Raw genomic sequence first — 26,290 nt, 5'->3', positions numbered from 1 at the left:
GAACTTAGTGGTTGATCCCCAAAGTGACAAAGGAAACATTAGAAGGCAATATATGAGGAAAACGTAATTTGGGCTCGTAAGTAAAGATTGAGCAAGTACATGCCCTCCAGATGCACATAATAGCTTCCTCCCCCCCCCCCCCTTTTTTTGTTATTTTCTTGTTGCTGTCCTGTAATTGAAGGCAAAATGCCTTTTTTGTTTTATGCAAAAAAAGGAGGTTTTTAATAACGGAAACAGTTGTTGAAGGTAGTGTAAAAATGTATTTTAAATAGGCAAAAAGAAGTAGTGTTTTTTTGTGATGATACCATGCACAGATGAAAGGCCTAGGATTCCCATACTGGGTATTGATTCATATTTCTGAGTAATTTAAGAAAACGCTGGTGTAAAAAACAAGGAACGTGTTTCTAAGAACACTGGTTTAGGTACTTGTATAAGTACAAGCATCTTTAGGCACTTGTATAAGTGAATAATGTGGGGTTATTTTGAATGTGGTTCAGTGTCATGTTTTTCTGAATAAATAATTGAAGGATCAAGTGATACATTTTTATTAATTGGAATAAAATTTATCTCAAGGTGTGTTGCATGTGCAAACTCATGCATGTGCATACACGAGTTCAGAATAACATGCATCTTAAAATTGACACGTATACTGCTTTTTATCCAGAAGTACCACAACAATAATATTCTTGTGTTTGCTAGCATACAAAAACCAGATTTTTCGTAGAGCTGCCTATATGACTATTTAAGTGCTTTTTGTGTTTTGTTGAATACTGTTAAAAGCAAAGCTTCTCCCTTAACGCTAGATTTGTAGTGCCTTAGTGTAATGCTCATAGGAGACTAAATGATTTCCTGAATGTTTTCAAATGCAGTTAACTATGTGAATAGCAACTGTTCTACCAAATTAAGAGCATTTGTTTCTTTAACTTACCAAATGACATTGTTAAAAGCAGGAATCTAGAAGTCACTCCTGTTGCCAGCTCACTATGAACTGACTTCCTACATGACAAACTGCTGTATACCTTGGTTTTTCCATTTCTAAAATGCTTGTTTTCCTATACAATGTTCTTTCATGTTTTAATTATTTATGAAGCACTTACAGGATTCTTGACATGTAAACAATATGACATGGGAAATGTGGGTGATTACAGATTCATACTTCTGGATTTTTTTGTATCTTTCTGAAGATAGGTGCCATACAGCTGCAGTTAGCATGAAGAGCTGGTATGAAGTAGTATAGCTAACCTCGTTACAAGGTGTCTAACAAGCATTTTATTCCTTTAGGACTTCATCGAACAATTTAGGAGCTTTTAATAAGCAGCCTCTGTTAAGAGCAAAGAGCAGCTGCAAGCAGCGATGCCATTTTAAAGGCCCAGAATGGCTTTCTAGGACTGATGCCAACCAGCAAGCATTACCACCTTCTGTGAAAGCCCTGGAACAGTCCTGCTGTTGCACCAGCCTTTTATTTCTGTGCAAACATTTGGTGGGCTAATTTCACTCTCTGAATCAGTAATGTGATTATTTTTTAAAAAAAAAAAAGGCCAGCTTGAAGTGATTCCAGCTGCATGGGCTGTCTCATCTCAGCATACTATGATCAGTGAACACAGGAGGGCAGTCTTTCTCAAGAATGTGACTGAAATTAGTGGAAAACAGTGAATGAAACAAAGAAAACTCAAACCTTTGTCTTCAGTTTTGGATTACTTACAATTTTTTTTGCTAACTGCCATCTTACAACCCCAATAAAATAACCTTTCATTCTTAACTAGTTTATAGTAATCCAGCATTAATCAGGAAAATGTATATAATTTAATGAATTTTGTTATTGAATTATGTTTTCTGTCTGAACTGTTGAGTTTACCTGACATCATTGTATCTATATTAATTTCCTACCCAATTAATGTTTTATGAATAGTTAAATTGTTGAAAAAATTAAATATGTTCAAGTTTCTTTGAGCTAAATATATAATAGCTAATCTGTTGTTTGACCTCTTTCAGTGTTGGAAACTGAAACCATTTTCTTAACTCTATTTTTGTGGTAGTGGACTTAGTCCATTTGCAGTTACTGCTCTTTGCTGTGTGTGGTTGCAACAAGCAGGCTGAGTAATTTGTGTTGCTTATTGGGCAATGTAATATCACATGGTGTGCAGCTAATGAACTAGTTTCAAATGAAATTAGAAGTGTATTTTGCTGATTGTCTAATAAGTTTCCTTTACTCCGTTTGCCTTACCATTTCTGCTGGTTTATTTGTGATTCCATTTCAGGGCATTTGACTTGACAAACTTTTTTGCAAAAGAAATAAGTGATTCATTACCTTGCTTTCAAATCTATATCAACATATCACTGGAGAGGAAAAAATAAGTCTTAGGTCAGAGGTATAGCACTGACATGTCTTTATTGAGCCAGCTAAGGTTTTTGGGGGAAGAATGCTTTGAATGGTTAATAGTTTTCTTATAAAGCCTTTTTAGGCTGGTTGGTTTTTTAATTTATATTGAAGAATTTAAATTGCCTTTTGAGTAGCTATATTTTTTCTATTTTTCTGACTGTAGCTTCTTAAGACTATAAAAGGAAATCATAAGTGTAGTAATTCTTTCTGAAGAAAACCACTTCTAAATTCTCTAGTGCTTCTGGAATGTTCTCTGCTCTAATTTTCAAGAGTTTATTATGAGACCTTAAAAATGTGTTTAGTCTTGCCACTGGAATACAAGGGGGTTTTTATCATGTTTAAAAATTGAACTGTATAAGATTATTTAAGCTAAAGTCATCATACATTCATCTAGCCAAAAATGCCTTTAAGTTTGCTCTTAACTGCTGTTGTATTACAACGTCAAAAAATTAAAATAATTAAGTTTTTGAGGAAAGGATATTCTGTGTCAGCTTTAAAGAAATTTTTAGTTATTATAATATGTAAAATCTGAGCTTTCATGTAAATGAAAATTAGATTTCGAAATAATCTTCCAAATGTGAGGCAAGTGCTACTGATTCTTTGGGGTTTGTATGCAAACAGATATTTGGCTGATGCTTGAGGTTTCCCAAATAGTACCAGAAGGAAAACTGCCCAGACTTGTCGATGTTAATTGTTGCTACTTATATGCCTATGGGCAGCAGTGGGACTAACAAGAGTCAAGACAATGTCATACCATTGCTGCTTGAAGAAACTCACAGCACAGCAGCAGGCACGTGCTTTGCAGCTACTTAATAGAAATGATCTAGAAATAGGCTGGAGAGAGGGTTTCAGGTGCAGGCAGTCATCTCTGTTTATCAGCCCTGTGTTTGCTTCAGAAAGAAGTGTTTTTTGGCCTTGGGACTTCAAATTTCTTAGAAGCCTATTATTACACTAATATACAATGATCAGAATTCAGGGCCAATGTTAAAAGAGACCGACTCCTTTTCCTTGTGTAAGGGTGGAGAATTGACTTACGTAGTCATTGTCTCTGGGAAGGTGTTACTCAGCCTTTCAATAGCTAACTGTGGGTTTAGGTCCCAGATAGTAGCTGGCTTATCTCCAAAATTTCCAAATCTTCTGTGTGGGTACTTGGTTGGGTGTGATTTTTCAAGTCTCTTTAAAATGAGAGGATAGGGATTTTTCCCCAGCATTTCACAGTTACTTTCTTTAGTCAGCATCACTGTATTATTTTTGTCTCTTCCTCTATGAAACTGAATATGTCCATAGATAAATAAAAGGAGAACAGTTGTCTACAGAAATAGCCATATTTATTACTTGACTAATGAACCTCTTATTTTTTCCAATACTGTAAGAGGAGTGTTAAAGTAGTTAGTATCACTGATGTAAAATGGTAATAGAAGTCAAGGTGAAGTTTTGAGATAATTGGCTGAGCTCACATCTGTAATGTTGCATTTGGGTTTTTCTCCAGCATACTGAGATACGTCACTGATGATTTTGGGAAATTACCTCACGTTTTCACTTAAAGAGCCTGAAAACTATACCCTCCCTCAATCTGCTTATAGAAATTACTTGGAGCATGCTTTTGTCTTTGATGTTTTGTATCTTTTTTTTTAAACCAATATCATCTCTGAAACCAGAATGTCAGTATTGTTTAGTAGGTAGTGGTTTATAGTATAGCCATGTGCTCTCCCTTCTTATGATGTGGTTCTAATGGGAACCATCTAACTTGGCTTGATTGGTTGAAAATCTCTAAAGAGACTTTAGGGTCCATTACTAAATGAGGATCTAAGATAGATGAACCAAAGTGACTTCATTTATGTTCTCAAAGTTGTTAGAATTCCATTTCTAAGAATATCCTACCTGTTAGTGCTGCTATGATATATTGTACGAAGTAGTGGGAAACACCACGTTCAGTGATGAACTTGGACGCTAGGGCACTAGACTAAATGGCTGAGAGATTCAGCAAGCATGCCTAATTTGAGGAATTAGTGTTTAAGGTTCAGTTTTAAACAGAGGTGTAAATTACCTGATTTAACAAGGATCTGTATTTAGATTGTATAATTGAACCTTTTATCCCTCTGTACAAAACGATATTAGGCTTGTTTTCCTACTTCTGAATTAAACATGCTGGAGAATTCCCTTTGCAGAAGTAGTTTGCTGTAGTACTCAAACTTCAAGAAGGCAGTTTTAAAGGAACATTTCTTTTGTTTAATGTGACCATGGGTTTTCTAAAATTCAAACTAAGAACATGCAATGTCATTTCAGGAATAGGTACAAAATAATTGCTTTAAGCACAAATGAGTTTGGAAATATATGCCTTATTAAATGTAAATTCATGTGTAGCAATTCAGACGTAAAAAAGACACCATAAATCAAATCTGTTTAGGAATGTGTGCAATTACCAATGCACAAAAGAAGTTGTATTCTTAAAGTATTTTAAGTTTTACAGTGTTATTTATGGAAAATACATCTCTCATGCTACTGTGATGGTGTACTTGAATCAGATAGTGACTTTTTTTGAGAAGAAGCGTGTACTTTTAATCAGCTGGCTATTCCTTTAGCTGTTCTGGTCAGATAAAGTTCAATTTCTATCAGATTAATTAAGCTTTTCAGTTTCATTGCAAAGGTAGTCAATTCATGTACTAAAAGGTAGTTGTGAAATGTAGATAGTTGTCATAGTATCAAGTCGTAGTATAGTTTGGGGCAGATAACTAAAATAAAAATGTAACTGGAATACTGTCTCATAGGTATCATTTAGGCTAGACTTTATGGTACAAAATGTTTTAATTTCTGTTGTTTATCAGTGCTGAATTATACCATGTATAACTTGGGGGGTGAAAGAAATTTGGATCTGGAAATTACAGTTTAGTTGTCTCAAAATGTTATCCTCTCTGTGCCCTGTAGGAGGAATTGAATGAGTGGTGGATAAAAGTTTTTCTAGGCAGTATAGATTTTGTTGATTAAATCTAGTTTTGTCACTATTTTCGCATAGTTCTCAACTTCTGAGTAATTTCTCTTAAATCTTAACTTTTTCAGTTTTAGTACATCAGGAAGTTGTTCTCTGTATATGTGGTTTTTAGCAATAGAAAATTTATAGTTCTCTTGAATTTGTAATGTTGTCCATTTCTGTATAATCTCTTTTCCAAGGTTATGCAAAATTGAAACTGCTTTAGATGGCTTTGGTTGGATAAGGCTTTTTCCCATCTTTAAACACATTTCCTGTGAACAAAACGGTTCTGAAGAAAAAAATTGGTGGTTTTCTTTGTTTTTCACTGAGTTACAGTTTCTTATGACATATAACCCTTACCAGACAGTTGTGCATATTTTAAGTTGAATATCAAATTATCTCAATATTCAGAGCATCTGAATTATGATGAAGATTCCTTGAAAAATTAGGGTAGTTAGAGAATTGTCATAAAATTCTCCATATGTTTCTTTACTAGAAATGGAAATAGGAACCAGGTAACTTGCTTCATCCGTTAAACTGTTTTCTTTTTCCCATTTAATGTGAAGCCAGAGGGCACTGTTCTTCATACTATACAAACGTGTAGCCATTTCAATTTTGGGTAAAGGTCTCACATGGATTCACAGCACTGTCACTGTAGTGAAAACTTTGGATTATGATTTTTAATGTGCATTTCTTCATGCAGAAAATTTACAAATGTTTTGACTCTAAATTAAATTAATCTCACAGAGTATTTTGAAAGCCAAAAATCTGCAATCAGTGTGGTGCCTGCTTATTAGCTCAACTTAGAAATAACGTACTGGTTTCAGAGGCAGTGTAGTGTTAAGTAAAGCCACTGTCATGAAAACATCTTGTTTAGCTTCCTTTTTTTCTTTGATGCTTACTTTGTCCTGAGAAAAGCTACTGTTTTATATGAAAAAGGGATGGGAAAATTCTCATCTCCGCATGTTTCTTCAACTTTCATAGTTACACTAATTGCCTTCTGCACAGAGTAATAGCGAGGCTGTAGAAATTAGGCTGGACCTCCCTCAGCTGTCTTTGGAGTGTTAACATGGCTCTGAAATCTACCCTTTTTCCCCTAAGCTCCCCACCCCAAATCTTAGTGTTAACTTTCTGTTTTCTCTTTGGATTCTACCTTTCACTCTGCCTTTCCATCTGTTACTCTACCTCAGCTTTTTATTTTGATTACCTTAGTTATCACATGTCAATAAAGTAAGACTATAAGAGAATATTTTAGTTAACCACAACCTAAGCAAATGCAAAAGCTCTTCTCCTAACTGGCACTGTTTATGCAATATAAACCACTAATCCATGAGGGCAATTTATTTGAATGTGTTTTAAATTCCTGCTGGAGCACTTCCTAATCTTAGCTAGGCCTCCTGTGTAACGGAGAGAGGAGCAGCATACACGCTTTCACACCCGCATGTGAAGAAGTGTTTGTCTTATTGTGTAATAGACCTAGTGCCTGTAATATACAGCATTCTTGCAATAAATACCATCTGTGGTTGTGAAATGCCTCTACTTCTACATTTGAGCTAGCCACAAAAACCTTTTATTACTTCGTATATTTCACTTTTGCTTCCATTGTCTGTTGTTACCAAAATTTCTTCAAGGAGTTCAGGAAAAGCAGGGAGGGGGTTGCAGTGAGGGCATGGGAGTCTGAGCAATGAAGACCAGTTTGGATCAATTCTGCACGCAACCCCACTGAACACAAACACGGTTGCAGAGAATTGAAATCCTGTGTAATAAATGGGAAGGTTACAAAGTCAAGAGATTGTTAATAGAGGCTATGTTTTAGTGAGTTATTTTCTAAATATTTTCCTGAAATTTTGATGATGTTTCATGCTTCACATTAAATTGCAAAAGTAGTGTGAGGGTTGTTTGGCCTGTATCAGGGTGTGAGTCATGAAGTTGGCTTTGTCTGGCTTGTGAACTGTGGGGGGGAGTTAAGGCAGAGCTATATTTAGGAGTATCAACTGATGTCAAACTGTGGAGCACTGCTAAACAACAGTGTTTAAAGGGGCAGCACTGGATAGTTTAGGCTCAAAGTTTAGATTGTTTGTAGTGGTTTATCATTTAGTAAATAATTAGAAAAGCTGATATTTACTAGAAATATTCTTCTGCAGAGGCTGCAAGCCAAGCGGTGTGAGTTTCAATTCCATTTGTACTTACCTAGTAACAGCTATTCTAATTTCATTGTCAAAACTGTATGAATTGAAAATATCAGGCATAGATAAAAGTTCTAGTTTTACCTTATATGTTTCAGAATATGAATTTGTAAGAATTTGTTATTTATAAATAATTGTTTAATTCCAGTTACAGGTAGATAAGGATAATGTTTGAGGGGCTGTTACTATTGAGTTTTTGTCTTAAGATACAGAACAGCTGCTGATATTACTTGATTGTATTTTGAAATTCTGGCATTAGTACCTGGAACCAAATTCAGGTACCTTTTTGCATCTAATTAAGACTAAAAGAAGTACAGTTTTCTAACCTTTCTTGCTCCCTACTACCTAATTCTCTCCAGTGAGGCCTGTTATGTATTTGGGCAAAATTCAAGCCAGTGATTTTAAAAAATGAGAGGCTCCATTTTCCAAGGCTGCTCCTCTGTCATAACTGTCATAGATTCTAGCTAGTGTTTTTTGTGGCGTTTTGCATTTGGTAGCTTTCCTTTGTGCAGGCATGTTTTGGTAGATAATTCACCTAATTTGGTTAGTGAGCATTTTATATTGTCATCTTTGTTTCTGGGCCTGTCTGTCTGAAGACAGTGAGATCACAGTAGGAAAATTGCAGTGAATTTAAGGACCCCAGCTGAGACGTGAGTCAAAGCTTTTCCTTACAGAATGGAGATTATTTCTGTCATCCTAATGAATTGGAAGTGGGCAGGTTTTTCAAAGGCACTTTGGTGTTGGTTTAAGCACACTATTATTGCTGGGCAGACCTGAGCCAAGACAATGTACTGGTGGGGAAATAGAAAAATGACTCTCGGAATGTATAAATTATACAGTTGTTTAAGCTGACGTATGGGGGGGATAAGTCAGTTTATCTGTTGCTGTCATTTTAAGCTTCATTGGCTAAAGTATTGTCATTGCCAACTTTGACTTGATAGACTAATTGGATTTCTGAAACACAATATTGAGCAACAAATATTCATTTAAATACTTGGTGTTTTCCAAGGGTCATATGTTGAGATTTGTACAAGTAATGCTTTATGAAATATTGAAGTATTGGGTCAGCCATTGTGAATTGCGTGGCTGTGAACCAGTTGATCTAAATGAAAATGCGAACCTGCTGGTAGTTCTTGTTACATCAGTTATTGCACTTAGACATCAGCAAAGACATTTGAACCAATTCCCTCCTTTTTTAGTCTGCTGGAACTGTTGAGGACAAGGAATTTGAAAGCACATGTGATGAATTCTAGAGACAGCCTATATGGTTCATTGATGCAGAGCTGTGTATTAAGAAGCTTTCAAAACAGGACCTAAAAAGTTTGGAATCCTGATGGTTACATTTTTCAGAGCTTTTCCGCAAAAGACGAATTGTTTTGTGACACTCAAATAGCAAATTCTCTGAGCAGTGGTACTAACAAAGCCTGGATTCCTGTGGACTGGTGTCCTTAAAATCCGCAGCTTCCCTCTAAGCTACGCCTATCCTGCAGTTGTGCGTGTCTCAGTTGGCCAGCCAGGATGCGCATGCTGGTCGCCAGGCAGCTGCTTCCAAGCAGGATATATAATGATCGTGTTTTGCCTGCCCTTTTGTCAGTGAGCTCACCAATTTTGGTCTCCCTTCAGTACTTAGCCATTGATTTTACATAACTTGTGGAAACTTAATTATATCTAAACCCTCTCCTCTCTCTCACTGGTAAGCTTAGTGGAAGTCAACGACATGTTTAAAAGTTGTTGAGGGGAGACTGTGTGATTACAGGAGTTGTGTTTACTTTGGAAATGAGACTAAAAACATACTCCATTTTTACAGATTCTTTTGTGTACATAATCCCATCAGGAAGTATGACATACTGTGTTGGAAGTGTTGCTTCTCAACCAAAAGAAGTCATTTAAGTAATCAGCCATTTTTAGTAGAAATGCTTTTCATTTTTAGTAGAAAAGGTTCATCTGCCTAGAACTCTTCCAGAGCATTTAAAGCTGATACCTAGCAGTGGCAAATGGCCACGTTTATTTTGTTCAGAAAAGCAGCTGATCTGTGTTTTAAGGTTTTGCTTTGTCCTGAAGCAGCAGCCGAGCCGCTGCTGTTACTTGTGGATGATACATGATACTGCATCTGTGGACTCTTCTGCTTCATCAGCAAAATGTCAGCCAGACTGGTCTAGTTTCTGAGGGCTTAGCAGTTGGGCCTGGAGACAAATTAACTTTTTTCAGGACCATGAGGTGTTGGCTGCACTTTCTACATGGGTGGAAGGGAAAAAAGGTCTCTTGACTAGTTTTATAAGATGCTGATCTGGTTGGCTTCGTCATGCCATAGGAGTTTCACTATGATTAATATGTTGATTTGCCATTTCTTGGACAACATGTCAGAAGCAGTGTCTCTTACAAATGCATTAATGCTTTGTTAGTTGGGGGAGTGAAAATTGGGTGAGAGGGAAAATTGCCTTTTCATTAAGTTAATTTTTCTGTTTATTTAGTATCCTGAATTGGCTCACCCAGAGTCTGACAAATGCTAGTGCTGGTGCTGGGGGGGCAAGCTTGCTGTTTTTTGATGACCACTGGCTGCTAGATCATCCTAGCTGTATTTGAGATGGTGTTCTTAGACTACCTTTTGGGGTGGGGTCTCTTTTCCTTTTATCCTGTAATGCAAATGAAGCACTCAGTGACTGGTGTTATTACTGTTGAAAAGTAAATTAAATACTAAGGGTTTTCCAGACATGGAAATGTTAAAGCTCCAAGCTCCCTTCCTGGTATTTTTTGTCAGTGTGAGGCTCATGCCTGTTTTTAACAAATGAGAAGAGCAATGTTGGGGATGTGATCGTTGCATGTAGACTGATGGGATGTAAATAAAATGAAATCTTACTAGTTACTTTTTTGCAAGGGGGCATTAAAAATCAAGATTAGATCTATTTAATTTCTTTTCTCAGTTTTGAAATAAAGGAACATTTTAAAGCCCAATTCAATTATGCAGTCTTCTGCACTAGTCTTAAGAATTCTTGTATCTTAGGAATGACCTGTATATTTTCTCCCATTTTCTTCTTGACCTAGAGCTAATAAAAGTTAATATGTTGCAATATTTTAGGAAGTCAATGTTATATGGGCTACGAATTACAGTAGTAACTCTCAGTGATACATTAACTGAAGTAATCAGAAATTAGGGGGGAAACGGCAGTCTTTTTTCCTTTCCTTTGTGGAAAAAAGGTTGGGGGGATAAGGAGTAGCAGTCTTAATTTTTAGGTTATTTTTTATGTTTTAAACAGACATGATTTTAGTATGCTTAGTTTACACAGATGCAGACTGCCAGAAATACTTCATGTGAAGCTGACTTGTAAAATTCAGGATTTAAATAGTTCTAATTTTGTGGAAAAATAAGATTTTTTTTTTTAATTGCTGTGACAAAAACCTATTTTAATCAGAAAAATGAAGGGCTAGCAGAACTTCTTCCCCAGAATTTTGTATTTCTTGGGTACTTTTGTCGGTGATTAATGTGTGTGTTTTGAAATAACTTCCTGGAATTCCGCCTTTTTCACTAAAAATTTGTGACTATTCCAGCTAAATTTTATTTGATGTGTTTGGTGCACATCTCTGCCTTTTAATCTAAGATCAGTATTAATGGCCCAGTCATAGGTTTTCGTGTGGCAGTAACTTCTTTATTTTTTTTATTTGAATGCGTTTTCTGTTTATTCTGGAATTTATTTTGCTATTAAAGTAGAGCCATGATAAATAACTCATTATCAGTAACTTCCTAGGCTGCTGATATAACAAGTGTTTAAGGCATCCTCTGTTCCCTCTCACGCCGTCTGTTTGTACACCCATTATGTCTAATAGTCCTAACCGAGCCATTGGAAAGGTGCTTTCTTCTGTTAGAATCTTTCTTCTGATTAATTATTCCCCAAAATATTATTGCTTGTAATTAAAAATGAGCTATTTAAAGGTTTCTTTTAGCTTGAAGTCAAATTTTATATTATTCTTTATCCTTCTTGAAAATTATTGTATTTTAAAATAAACATCAAGTTCTGCATAATGTGGACTGAAATGATCCATTATTCATGGTACTTCAGAACACTTAAAGCCATATTTCCCAAGGCAACAAAATAAGCAAGCAGAAATCACTTATAGGCAGATGTAATGGGTAGTGTATGTGTGCCTTTAAAGGAGAGCATTAGGCATTGGGTCAGGTCTTGGAAAATTGAATTTTAATTAGTTACTTGCATGTCTTGCAAGTTAACAGGATAAATGGTTAATGACTCAGTAGGGCATTTCCCACAGGATATTGTACACATTTGTACAATACACAAATGTACAATGTTACTACATTTGGTAGTTGGTACACTGCTTCTACTTGTGATGTCCGAGATACCCTAATAACTGATTAGTCTATCTTTGCATTTACCTGGTGTATTGAATGATGAAGGCCTCATTCTTTTCTTAACTTACGAAATGCAAATCAAGTATATTGGGATTCTACAGTTAAGTAAATTCTAAAATCAGCACAAGGGTGGTCAAAATTTAATAAGCTTTTATAATAACCATTGTCTTTTGTAATTGGCACTTCTAGTAGTAGATTCTAAATTCCCCATGTACCTAGGATACGTAATTCAGAACTTGTAGCAATATGTTCATGTGGATTTTTCTAGGCAAACATGACAAAACCTCCAAGACTTCTACAGATTAAAATTAATTCCTTGCAAGATCAGTGCCTGAAGGCCTCGTTAATTTTAACACCACTTATAATTGATTCTGGGAAATAACAGATGTTACTTATATTTTATAATCTTCAATTTAAGAGAACAGTATATACATGAAGTCTGCCCATTTTCAGGACACATTACTAAAACTCAATAAAACCTAAAATGGCATTTTCTCTTAGTGGTTGGTTGGTTGTTAGACTATGTTATAACTAGTCTGATTTATGAAGAAATCATTTGATGTTATTGATCTATTAGCTGAGATTAGTTATTTGCTTTGTTGTGGGAAGCATTTGGTCAAGACATTAAAAGAATTCAGTATGCAATTCTGCTCAAAACCCTAATGAAATTTAGATCTTCACTCGCATCTTGCCTCAAGTACTCTCATAAAAATATTGAAATATTGTATGGGGTTTTATGTCTTCCCAGTGTCTACTTAAAAATAAATATTGAACTTTACTACATTTTTAAATAGAAAGGCTTTGCCTTCATCTCCTTTCCTCTAATGTTAAACACTTTTCATGTTCAATCTGATAGAGCACAATTGAATCAATGCTTCCTCTCAGCCTTGGGCTGCTGCTTCCCCCTTCCCTGCCTTCTGAAGTTGTATGTACATTTCAATGTGGGCGAAATATTTTAAAAACATTTTAATAGAGTGAAGTGAGAAGTGATTGTTTGGATTAATACTTCTGATATATAATCTTTTTATGTTACTGACCTAAGAAAACAGGATCCTATTTTAGTAGATATCCAGAACTGAGCATGTGTGCGTAAGCTAACATTATTAATAGTGGTCCTACAAAAGAGTAGAATTACAATTTGTCTACTTTTTTTCTGATGTAACTACTATGATATATTCAGTGAGCCAGAGAGGTTTTTTTTAAAAGATTTTGAATTTTCTCCACTTTAATGTCCAAAATATAAGCAATGTAAGCTGTGTTTTTGCTAGAGGACTGCTGGAACATAGATATTTGTCTTGTTCTTCTGCTACTTTGAGGGTGAAGAATCTTGGGTCTTTTAGTATATGTTCCTTTTGCAAAACTTAATTAGATATTAATATCAAGCCTGACTAAAGTATTCTAAAAAACACTTCAATGTTTTCTTGGGTTTTGTTGACTTTTTTTATCATAAGATTTATTATCAATTTATAATTATGTACAAAACAGCTTTATGAAGGGTCAGTAGCCCATCTTTTTCTGTCTTCTACAAGGCAGATGTCAGCATTATAGCTGAAGTCCTGGAGAGTTTCAATATAGGAATTACAAACAAAAGAACTTTTTTGGTTTTTGTTAAATACTTTTCTCACTGAACCAGTAGAAATCATTAGTAGACAACTAGCTTGTGTTTATCTGTGGGACAAAGTAGGGAGGCTTCCTGGAAAGAGCTACACCTGTGACACACTTCTCATCTCAAAAAAAATACATACTCTCTTTAGAGAGTGTAGTTAACGCTCTGTTGTCTAGAAGGCTTTCTTTTTCCTTAGAGGTTTGCTGGGCAAAATTCTTTCCCTTGCATAGAATTTTCCATATGAATTCAGCTCATCTGTTTTCCAGTACAATATGCAATTTCATTAGTTTATTTACAAAAGCACATTTACTACTACTACTAAAAACTCAGCAAATCAGCATTTCAAAGGACTTCTAGATTATCAAAGTAAGTATGTTGAAACAACCATTCCTAAATTCCATTTGTCTGGGACAACAACCATGCTGAACTGCCTCTGAAGTTCTGGTGGTCATTTAAGAAAAAGATTAAGTAAATTCAGATGTGTTGCTGTCAGGTCAAATTAAAATCATTTATTTAAAGTAATTATAAATCTAAAATTTGGTTTGTGTTTCAGAAACCCTTGAAGAGTCTGTATGGTGCTAAATGCTTTCTGCATGCAGTAATGGCAGCATTGATTTGATGTACAGGCTAACTGAAGTGATTTCCAGTGCCTATGTGATAGCATTGTACAAAGATCTGTCCACATATTTACTGTTGATCAGTATCGCTGCTTTCAAGTCACGTCAAGTTGAGCCTGTGTGTGGAAAGGAATTATAATGTGTGGGCTCAGGCAAAGTATATTACATGTATACTGCTGAGTAGAACTACTAAAATTTTTATAAAACCACAAAAGGTACCATTTAGTGCCTTTATCAAGAATGCTTTACAGTTAAAAGATTAAAGTAGCTTAAATTGGAGTAAAGTTTGGTGGGTTTTTTTTACATATTTCTTTTTTTTGTGAAGCTACAAGTGCATTGATTTCATAATATGTAAAGAGGAATGGGGGTAAATTACAGATCTAAGCATGAACTTTCTGAGTTTCTGTGCTAAAATTAAGTTTACCCATAAATATTTAAAAGTCAGGATCATTTACTTTAGTTTTGAGCTCCAAAAACTATTATGGCATGACAAATGAAATAATTTTGCAGCATAAGAAAAACATCATTATCTGAAATACTTTCATCTTCTATATTTATTTGCATCATTAAGCAACTTAAAGAAATCAATATTTCATTTTGACTAGACCTGTTTATAAACCCAGAAGTCAGATTTGGAATGTTAACTGGTTTTGGTTTAATTCTATTTACTTTAAGGTAAATTTGTATTTTACCAAGCAAATTCCTGACTCAGCTTTGGGCTCTGCTTTTTCACAAAGACTGAGTGCAGGTAGATCTCTATCCATTCACTTTATAATTTTAAAGATGTTACTGTTTCATGAAAGGGGTTTTTTATAGTTTCCTTGAAACCGTTTTTAGTCTAGTCTGAGAAAAGTATAGGAAAGTTCATAATTACAATTGTCAACTCAATCAGCAGTTAGGAAATGTATGTTATCATGCAGTTTAAGTACTTAATCAAAGATATGGTATTTTTTTCCAAAGAATCTCAGCAGAAGATAAATGATGCTTGTTTACTCATTATATATGTTTGCAATCCTCTTTGAAACTGTAATCTTGCAATAGGAGATTTTAGTGGAACATGCTATTAGATAACACTATTGCTTTCCTTGCAGTTCTTCTAAAAGCACACAGCTTTGAACTGCTAGTCTTTTTCCTAAAAGAACTCAATGGGGTCCCCTAGCACTTTTTCATCTTTTACTACTTGATGATTCAGTAGTGAAATACTGAGGTGCTTCTTGTGTCAGAAGTCGCTTATTGCATTTAATGTCTTATTGCATAATTGTGTACCTTGGGGAGAGGGGATTTTGCCACAACATTATTAATAATATGGCTGAGTTTACTCTCATCTGATCAGAAAGTTATGCTCAATTTGCCCTCAAACTGCTGTGAACCTAAAAGTAAAGCTTTACAATAAAAGTATAACTTAACACCTTTGTATTGAGGAACTCAATTAGTTTCTGCTTGCTAATCTCTAGCACATATTTAGGTAGAACTTGTTTCATTGAAACTCATGAAAAAACTGGGACAAAGGCTTCTACATTTTATTGGACACTGGTGATTTTTAGAGATTCAGCTCAAAAAAAAAAAACCCATTGGGAAAGAGGAAATGAAATACAAAAGAAAATGTTGAATTAACTTTTTCTGTAAAATATTGGAAAGTACTGAGAACAGCTGAAATCATGCACATACTTTACAATGTTCTGTTTTCCATACAAGCAATTTCATTTGCCTCAGAAGCAAGTAAGAACAATTGAGGGGGAAGTGCATAATTACAGATGAGAAGAGGAGGCTCACCGGCAATCTGTGCTAACATGTGGTCTGTATTATGGAAAAAGTTGATGAAATCTCAACCAGAATGTGGTCTGTGTCTTGATTTACATTCCCTTCCCTTCCAGAAACAGTTTCTAATACAGAAAGGTCAAGTTTTGCTCTCAGATGTCTCTATGCAGTGCCCATGAGACTCAAGAGAAACATGCTTAAAATCTGAGGCGATAAATGTATAATACAAGGTATTCTTAAGCCATAGTAGCTACTTGTCCAAACTCCCTACAGTTACCATCATTAATCCCAGTAATTTGTAAAACATTTTAAGATTCCTCAAATATAAAAGGCATACTACTGTAACCGAGTTAGATCCTACCAAAAGCCAGTTTCCCCTTGCAAAATCCGCCCCCCCCTTTTTTTTTTTTAAATTAGGGATAGTAATGGAAGGATGGGGGCTGATGCTTAAAGTGTACATGGAAACAGTGAGCCAATATTAGTCACCCTAATAGGTAACAGTGTACTAATGGTATAATCTTTTTCTAGGCTTATAGTAGATAGTAGGAAAAGGAGAATTCTGTGGATAGGTTTGAAGGACAGTGATTATTGATATGGAGTCATTTTCATTATTTTTTTCATTATTTTAATATTATTTGGTAAATACTTTTGCCTTTCTGTTTGTTTTAGTTGGCTTTTAGCCTATTTACTTTAAGGAGAAAGTGGAAACATCTAAGAGCCAATCATATTTTTAAGGTGGATTTGTGAATTTATTTTCTCATATGTGTTTTTTAAAGCACCTTTTAAAAATATTTCTTTTCAAATGTCTCTCACTAGGGAGGAAAAAAAAAGTATTTGTATTACTGCCCAAAGAAAATTATAGAGGTCTTAGTCTGTTTGTACACTCCCTTTGAAACAAAAGGCACATGCTTGTTTTAAGATTTCAGATTGTGTAGATTTACAAAAGTTTGCATCACACCTCCTTTACATGAATTATGAATGAGCTTGCATGGTCTTTCTTCACCGATACATAGTGCAGTGCATGGAGCATTTAAACCAGGAGGCTTTGCATATTGTAAAGTCTTAATCTTTCTGAACAAACAATGTTGATAAGAAGCGATATATTTCAGTGGGGACAGAGCCTTACTGGGAAGATTAACATTAGCTTTTTGCTTTACTTAGTTCCTTACGGTGTTAGTCCAAAGCTTGACATGTCTCCATTCCAAAGCAGCCAAGGATTCTTAAGTGGTGATATCATCAGTGAGGGAAGATAAAGATCCACTGAACTGATGTGCTGAGGCTAGTAACAATGTGGCAGAAGTTAAAATTTAAACAGCTTTCATTCTTCTTTGTTTGATTTTCACACTGCAAACTAAATTATTTCCTTATCTGATTGAAAATGTTATGCGTGGTGGTGTGTGCTTCATTTTTGCATCTTGAAAGAACGTTAAATGCTAAATCTTTCTACATCAAGGGAAACTAATTACATATATCTTGAAATTGATCTATTATGTGTTCAGATCTTTATGGCTGAATTCAGCTGGAAAAGTGTACTTTATCTTTAAAGGCAGCAAAATTATTGTCTAACGTGTAGTGGTTACCAGCAAGACATAGACGCAAAAAGTAAATGGAGACTTGTCTTAAATCTCCTACTGCTTTTGAAAATTTCAGTCGTGATGTTCTTATCTATTTTTACCATTTAGTTTCTGTCATGTGGTAAAAACGCTGGTGATACAAGTAGGTATATACTTGATTTAGTATTCTTATCTTCTGGGGCAAGTAATAGAAAAGACTCAACAAAAGAAAGACTTTTGTAAATCTCCATCTGTGTAATAATTCTCCCTGATACACACCATAAGTTGGTCTACTTTCAAATGACAAGCAACCAAACTTGGAAGGTCGGACTTAACATTATGTCACAGGCTTTTAATGAGTTCCTTGTCTGTTAAGAGGAAGTCTTATTTTCAACCTACAGATTGACAATTACTGTTGAAATACTAACTTTAATACTTTGAAATGTGTTTATTGTTGGTCACTGTGAATGATTTGTCAGAGTAATCTGAATATAGTCTATGTAAAAAGTACGCAACTGGTTACATTTCTATAAATGTGGACAATACTGTTAAAATACGCTAGCAAAATTCAGTTTGATAAACAATTATATGTAGCATTGACTTCATTAGGATAAGAGAGATAATTTTTAATCTTTTAAAAATTGTATCTCCACATAATATTTGAAGTCCTGCCTGTTTCTTTTAAAGATGGTATCAAGTTTGTGGAACTAATGCTACTCTGGGTGTTTCCATCTGAGTGTTAAGCTTTATAAAATTACCTTTCTTTCAGTGAAGTCCTTGGCACATAGACAGAGCCCTGGGTAGTGATGTTTTTCAGTGCCCATTATTATTCAAGTCCAGTTGAGTTCAGGCACACTGTTTCTTTATTGACCAGTAGTATGTGGGAATGCTTTTTCAAAACAAAAATATTAGCAAAGCATTTAGATGACGAATTTAAGAAAAAATAATCTAGTCTCACACTTACAATCAAGTCTTGCATGGTATCCCTTGGTAGGCTTGACTTTTCATCATGGATAGCTTGCTTTGTGGTTCTCTACGCTGTAGTCCCCTTAATCTCAATAGGACTATGCACAAGAAAAAAATACAGTAGTAACTCTTTAGTAGATATGGCTCTTTGCCTTATGTTATAAAATCTGTGAAGGTGATTTGGCTCCTGACTGGGAAGAAAAGGCTTTGCTACCAAGTACAATGTTAGAAGTAGTGTTACACAGTATATAGCAAAGTATGTGATATTTCTAATAAGGAGTTTTTAATAAACTCTTGTGTCTTTGAAATTTACACACTACCCTGAACAGTCAGAATTCAGCATTTTCTTTTATATAGAAATTAGGTGGGTGACACACCACAGCCAGAGTTAATAAAAAGCAGTTTCCTGATCAAGTTAATAAGTTTAAAAATTCCTATAGACATTTCTAACTCTAGCTTCTCTTAAAAATAAATAAATAAAAGCAATGTACAACAAACTGTCTACTGGCATGCATGTTTATTTGTGTAACAGACTGCATACTTTGTAGACTAGGTTGTTTTTTGAGAGATGACTATTCAAAAATACTTGCAATGCTTTTTAGTATTTCATTCTTTAAGCTCACCTAAAACAAAGGAGCAGTAGTTTGTCTCACCTTCCTTGCTTAAGCAGTTTTTTCTTACGTTTGGTCCCTTTCTTTTTGCAAATTATTGTACTACAAAACCAAATGTGAAGTAGAATGCATGTGTTATTATGATGTCTTTTTTTCAAGGGCTGAACAGGACAAAACCAATCTTAAGATGAGAGGCATATTTATAAGCTTAATTTTGGAGTGCCTTTTCTAAGACCATTCAAGTAGATAACGTATTAATACACGTTTGAGATATGTGATCTCAAGTAGTATGTGTAAATTTCAGGGGTGAACAATAAATAGGTTTAAGATTTATGTATCAGCATAATTAGAATTCTTCCATTGTTAACATTTTCCTCTAATATTATTCAGAAAATACATAAGCAGTTACTTACTCATAATCATATTATGCAAAAAAGTGTCCAAGAACCTTTAATCTTTATGGATTTTTTTGCCAACATTTGTTACTAAGAATTTGTAAATTAAATAGATTCATCAGGGCTAGCCGCTGCTCTATGCCAGCTCACACAGTTAAGCAATTGAAACACTCAGGTTTTAAGCCTAACATTTTCATGAAAACTGACAGATTTTTTTATTTTTAGTGTATTATTGTTGCCAGACACTAGTATAATTCATGTATTTTTACCTTCAAACATGAAACAAAAGAGCAGAGAGCTTTGTTTTCTTTATGGTAGTAAAAGTACAGTAATGTGTGTTAAGAAAAGAGTGAGTCTATCTGAAGTAAGATTTAGTAACTTGATTTCTCTGGTTCACATTACACTGCGAAAAGAAGCTGTTCACCTCCCACTCTAAATCATTTTCCTTTTACCAGCTGGAGAAGATCAGAATAAAATGCACCCATCCCTTTTCTTAGTCCCTGGTGGTGATGATGATCCAGCATTTGTTTTTCATTCAAACCACATGTTGAATAAGTGAAAAAGAGGAAATACATGCTGGTCATAGGTCAGGTGCAACACAGAGTTTATACAGATTTATTTTCTTCGTAGCATCTGCTACCCTGCATTTAAAGCCGTTGAATGTTGTTCTGCTTCCAGTTATTTTGAGGCAGATTTTCTTAAATAGTGACATTTTGGGTTTTGGCATATCCTACTAGCCAGACATTCAGCCTTCAGAGCTGTAGAAACAGCCCGATTCTGCAGATGATAACTCTGCAGCAGACTGGCTTTTCAGAATTTAAACTCCCTCATGATCTCATAGGGTGGAAGCTGACTCTCTGTTTCTGGCCTCAAATAAAGAAGACTAAGCCAAAAAAAGAACCTGGAAAAGTATTACAGTGATAATGGGGAGCTGGGGTTAAGATTCTCTGCTTATCACTACTTGGGCATGTAGGAGAGAATGAGGAGGAAGGAGCACAAATATACTGCAATCTACAAATATGAATTAAATTTTTAAGTAGGTATTGATTATGAGCTAAAGGTTTCAGTTTTCTCGTAATAAGTTACATGTGCATTTAATTTATACTCCATTAGAAGTACTGCAGTGTTCATTGCTTATGATTGAAGGAGAATCAGGAAAAGTGAGTGTATCAATATCAGCTTTATTTGTTGTCTTTATTACTCAAACACTTCTGGTAGTGTTTTTATAGCTCGTGACTAAATTATGAATGATGTCCTGTTGGTTAGGAATTTGAAAGCAATAATTTCAACTTGTCTTAAATGTCCCAGCCAACCAGCCAAGACTAAATATGCATTTACAGCAGCTATTTTGCAGACTTATAGCTAATATTTTTTTCTATATTTTTTCTTATCACTACAATTTAAGCTCAGTTTTCTCCAACTTGCCAGCATTATGAAATATATTAGGATTAGAATTAATAGCTTACTATGTGATAAATTAAATTTTACAGGATTCAAGTTGCAGAACAGGGGAATCCCAAATGGGCATAAAGGGAGGGAGGGGGTGGGAAGAATAAAAAAGAAAGCATTCTTCACAATAAGAGTAATTAAGCACTGGAGGAGGTTGCTAACAGAGGCTGTGCAGTCTCCATTATTAAAGGTTTTTAAAACTTGACTGGACAAGGCCCTGAGCAACTTGATCTAACTTTGAAGTTAGCCCTGCTTTGGGATGGAGCTTGGAGCAGATGACCATTGGAGGGCTCTTGCAGTCTAAACTTTTCTAAATTTAAACCACCAAAAAAAGTCTGAGCTGTAAAAAAGGATTGGATATATTAGAAGGGAAAAAAGTCCTCATGTCCTTTCTGTTCTTCGGAGTTATAACGTGCCTTTTTAAAATACAGAGGGAATGCAATGGGAGCTGTGAGACTAAATATCAAATGTCACGCCAGAGACTTGAGTACCCAGATTATGCACAAATATTTTAACCTATTTTACATGAACAGTGAGGAATTTTTGAATCTGATTTTTGTAATTACAATAAAATAAGCTTTTTTTAGCTTGATGATCATGGCTTTAGTCTCATTTAATATGAAAGGGAATGATTTATCATTGTTTTGCTTTTCTTTTTCCAATTTCTGTTAGGAATAGGAGGCCTGCAAGATTTTGTGCTAAAGTCTGCAACACTGTCAACGTCACCAGCTTGTCCACCATTTACACCTCTCAACTTTGAAGCTACACCGATTGTTCGGGTAGCTGTTGAACCGAAACATCCAAGTAAGTTTAAAGGAGAATGGGAATGCAAATTCAATGTGGTAGCAATGCAGCTTCCCACCCTTAGTGATTTGGCTAGTTTATGATCTATCCACTGAATCAGAGACTGACCCAGTATAAAATGAATATATATGTTGCCTAGAGGGCCATACTTTATTGTCCTTATGAATTCTAGCTGGCTAGCTCATATCTCATTAGGTGAGGAGATGCAGAAGAGCTTGTTGTGCCCTTTATGGTGAGACTTAGCTGTTCTACAAGAAAGACATTATGTGATGCTAAAGGTTCAATATTCCTTTACTGTGAAGATAAGTATATTTTTGAGTTTTTCACTTCTACTGACATTCTTTTATGCTTTATCATTAAGCTTGTGGTACAAATTTGCAGTACTGCTATCTCCCCCAACCCCATACCCAACCAGAGAGTAGTATATCTCTGGCTATATTTGAGTTTCAGCCCAATTTCCATTTGTTGTTGTAGTGTTAGTAGAACCAAAATAACTGGCTTTCTGTTCAGTTACAAAATACTTTTAACACTAATATCACATGTTTTTTAGAAAGCAATTGGACAGCTTAGCAACTATTTGTTGACAAGATTGAAAGTCTTTGTTCAACTGTGTTGGCCATGTGAACTAACACTCTGTTTTTTCCACATTCTATTTACTTTTATGTCTGGTTTTCAAGGATACTTTTCTATTACACCCTTAAAAGCTTAGCATTAAATATACAATATCATATTTCTTTTAATAGTCTCCAAGTGAATGAGAAGTTTAATGTCACTCTTCCTTCTGAATATGAATATGCATTCCTAGAAAGCCTGTGGGTATTCTTTACCCCATATGTAAAATAAGAAAAAGGAATCATAATTAATTTTTTTAAATTGTATTAATTGTGAAAGGCTGCTGACAGGAGGTGTTTATGCATAGCTTTGATATAATCTGCCAAATTTGACTCAGCTGTGGTTGTAGATGCTCCATTAACTTTAAGGCAACTATTTTTAAACACCTTCATTTTAGCGACAGCTGTGTTTTGTTTCACTGAAAAGCTCTCACATTCCTGATTTTTCCCCTTTTCAGGTTGTAATAGCATTAAAGCTTTTCAGTGGCTTCCAGCTAGTTTAAATCCTTCCTGTGCTTCATTCACTCTTATGCCTTCTAAGTAATCCATATGGAATAATTTTTGCTTTTATTTCAGTAAAGTTAACATGTTATTATTTGTGTCTTTGGAGCATTTTAAGCATTAGCAATTTACAGGTTGCTACACTTAGCCATGAAAGATTGCAAAGAAATACAGTTATTTACTGAAAAATGACTTTAAACAGTTGTGATAAATAAGAAAGGTTATATCTCTTGATAATTTGTGAAAATGAGGAGAGAAATCCTGAAATTTTTAATCATTCATATCAATAACATTCAATTTTTTTATCACCTGTGAGCTGTTTATGAGCTGGAGTTAATTGTATATATGAAGCAAGATAACGTAGTCATAGTCAGTAGCTAGCTTGGTATACTAAACCTATTGTAAAACTATGTAAAACAAAAATGTGCAATCCATTCAAATGTGTACCATGGTTATGATTGTATAATGTGAATTTTATCATCAGTACATAAATTCTTGGTGACAAATTATGAGTATAGCTTATGTCTTCATTTGCTGTTCTTAAACCATACCACTCTTTGTGACTCATAAGCAGACCACAGAAAGACCTCAGAACTTCGCTGAAAGTTTTTGAGTATTCCTAACATATGTATTTATGTTTAGCCTTCCATAAAAATGAGTGTTACTGTAGCTCACCTTAAGTCTATCATACTTCACCTATTCCTTCTTCAGTGTTATGTTGTTAATAATACCTTATTTTGCCAGGTGATATGCCTCAGCTGGTCAGAGGAATGAAGCTTTTAAACCAAGCTGATCCATGTGTCCAAGTTTTAATCCAGGAGACAGGAGAGCATGTGCTAGTGACAGCAGGAGAAGTTCATCTTCAGCGTTGCTTGGATGACCTGAAAGAAAGGTTAGAGGGGCAAGGAGGAAGAAATATTTTTAGTTCAGTAGGTGTCTGTTGTATTTCTTTGTCAGATGCATATCTTTGATTTATATTCTGATAAAATAGAAGCTTCATCCACCAACAATTTTTACCACTGGATCATAAATGTACCTCTTTGTAGCTGTAAAATTACCTGCGTTTGGGCAGAAGCCACTAGCTCATCACTTCTATACATCTTATACACCTTTTAGGCAATTTGTAGAAATGATAAATTGCAGTAGCTTCAGGAGTCCAATTAAGAATGTAATGTACCATTTGTACAAAATAAAAACTGTGAGGGCAATCATGTCTGATAAATGAACTCTCAAAAATTAGAAAGCGCCAAGACCAAAATTGTATGTGTACACTCTATCCCGTTCCTTTGCTCTTCACATTGATATTTTTTTTTAAAGTGTTGATCTGCTCTCTTATGAGCAGTATCTTCTGCAAGCATAAGTATGTACATTTAGTATCTTCTGATGTTTCTTCAAATGGTAGAAGAATGGTTGTCTGAAACAGTCCTTTCCTAGAACTTCATTTACTAAAAAATTTCTGGTACTTCTGTACGCATGCATTTACTGTCATTTTCTTTTCTAAACCAAAATGCAAACCTAATCATGTATGGTTGACTGTCTTCCTTCTGTACCCATATTCATTCCGGTTAATATCAGACAACAATCTCTTCTTATGGAAGTTAGACTGGATCACTTGTAAAATTAGTTGTGTGCTTTAATGGTTATCCTCATTACAACTTAGTGCAACACATTTTTATCTGTTTTAAAAACATAGTATTATTTATTGATACACCTCACTTGAATGTAATGTCTTAAATAAAGCAAAACTGGTTGCACCTGTCTTCAGTGGCAGTTTGCATAGCAAGATGTATAAATGCCTTTATTATTGGCATTGGTGAAAATCTGGGAGAAAAAAAAAAAAGCAATAGGATTATAGTGAGCAGCTAGTAGAAGTCCCTATATTTACATTCCTAACCTTTTCTGGTTTGGCTTTTATTAAGAGAGCTATAAACTGTCAAGCGTGACCATTTTGTGTCCCTTACTTGTATTCCTCAAGAAAATGTCAGTGTTCCAAACTACCAAAGCACATAAACACACTGTGCTTGTAGCATCATAAGCAGAAACAACGTACTAGCTCGTTGGACAAGAATTGTCTTTTCCTTCTGTCACCATTTTGTGGAAGGAAAAGTGAAGAATGGAATCCCTATCTTGCACCATTCCTCATGGATTCCATGTGAGTGCTGACAGTGGTAAAGTTGCATCAGTTAACTATTAAAGTGTGAGGAGGAAAAGTTGTGGTCTGAAATGTTAGTTGTATTAGCTCAATGTGTGTTTCTGTACAAATGCTTAACTTCTTCTAAGTGCACATAGTTTGGAATAGCAAATTGTGAACTAGGGATCAAGACAAGTGTATAATACCCTTAAAATGTGACCCACGTGGTTTTCCCCCAAAATATTGGGAAAGGTTGTTCAAAATACTTAAGTCGCACTTGAAGTAGTGGGGCAGGATTCTGATCTTAGCATCTATCATTGTGTCACCTGGGTTTTGAAGAGTTGACATTTTTGGAGTAATTACAGAAACTGAGGAGGTTCTGCTGAGTGGAAACTACACTGAATTGTCTCTGTCAAGATTTTAATCAAACTTTTTCAAAGGCACATATTTAATTTTAGCTTTCCCAGTGTGTATTTGGAAAATTATGTTCAAGTGATACTTATTGTCAAAGATGTGAAGAGACATGGAAAGAAATAAAAGATCAGGGTCATCCATGTTTATCTAAATGATTAAATATGGATGTTCTGCTTAATTTCCCTAAACTTATTTTTATTTTTTCTTCCTAATTAGCTGTTTTTGAATAGAGTAATAAATTAGATCTTTTGACTTTAAATGTTTTATTTTCTGCATTTTACAATAGAAATTTTTAGAACTTTCTGTCCAAAGAGCATTGCAAATACTTAACATGAGTGGATTAAATTGCCCTGTTCAGAATGAGAAACAAAGAGAGTGAAGATGGTGGTGGAGTGGGGTTTTTTTGTTTGGTTGGTTTTTTTTAGTATAATACAAGTACATGGAAAAACTGCAAAAAGGACAGATCTCCTGGTTTTAAGTCCCATGGAGATAAAGCTTACAATTACATTTACTTTTCCTCTGCAACTTTTTTATCACTCTGCAAAATTTACCAGAATTTAGGAAATTTTGGTTAGTCCTCCTGTAGTAATGAACCTGCTTAGACCTCACGAGTGGTTAAGAAGGATACACAACTCTGAACTTTCAGTCTGTCAGATAAATGTAGTAAATCATTCTTCCTTCTTTCTTGCCAACAGTCACAACATTTGATATGCCTGAAATGTTTCAGCTGACTTTAAAGCATCACTTTATATCATGAAACTGTTATAATAGTGGTTATCAGACTAAAGGACAAAATTATTTCTGTTAACACTGATTGCCTGAGTAAAGCAGTGCTTCACTTCCACTTTCTGTATAATAACCCTTGGCAGCTTTTATTCATGCTTAGTTGCAACAAGAATCCAGACACAATCCAAGCTCAATTTTATTTTTTTCTTCGAGTTGCACTTTTCTTGGAGTTTAGACTAATAACTTCTAAA

The 26,290-nt window shown here is 34.9% G+C and overlaps 1 protein-coding gene across 1 annotated transcript in view; it reads left to right on the top strand.

The window, feature by feature from the left end:
- EFL1 (elongation factor like GTPase 1) overlaps positions 1-26,290 on the top strand; it is an 80,560-nt gene that overhangs the window by 31,226 nt on the left and 23,044 nt on the right. The window contains exons 16-17 of the mRNA XM_075045135.1: positions 21,525-21,656; positions 23,513-23,660. Coding sequence (XP_074901236.1) covers positions 21,525-21,656; positions 23,513-23,660 — 280 coding nt within the window. The remainder of the gene's footprint in view (positions 1-21,524; positions 21,657-23,512; positions 23,661-26,290) is intronic.

Source organism: Buteo buteo, chromosome 13, assembly GCF_964188355.1.
Source record: "Buteo buteo chromosome 13, bButBut1.hap1.1, whole genome shotgun sequence".
Lineage (NCBI taxonomy): Eukaryota > Metazoa > Chordata > Aves > Accipitriformes > Accipitridae > Buteo > Buteo buteo.
Note: the sequence above shows the minus strand (reverse complement) of the source record. Positions and strands in the feature narration are given on the sequence as shown.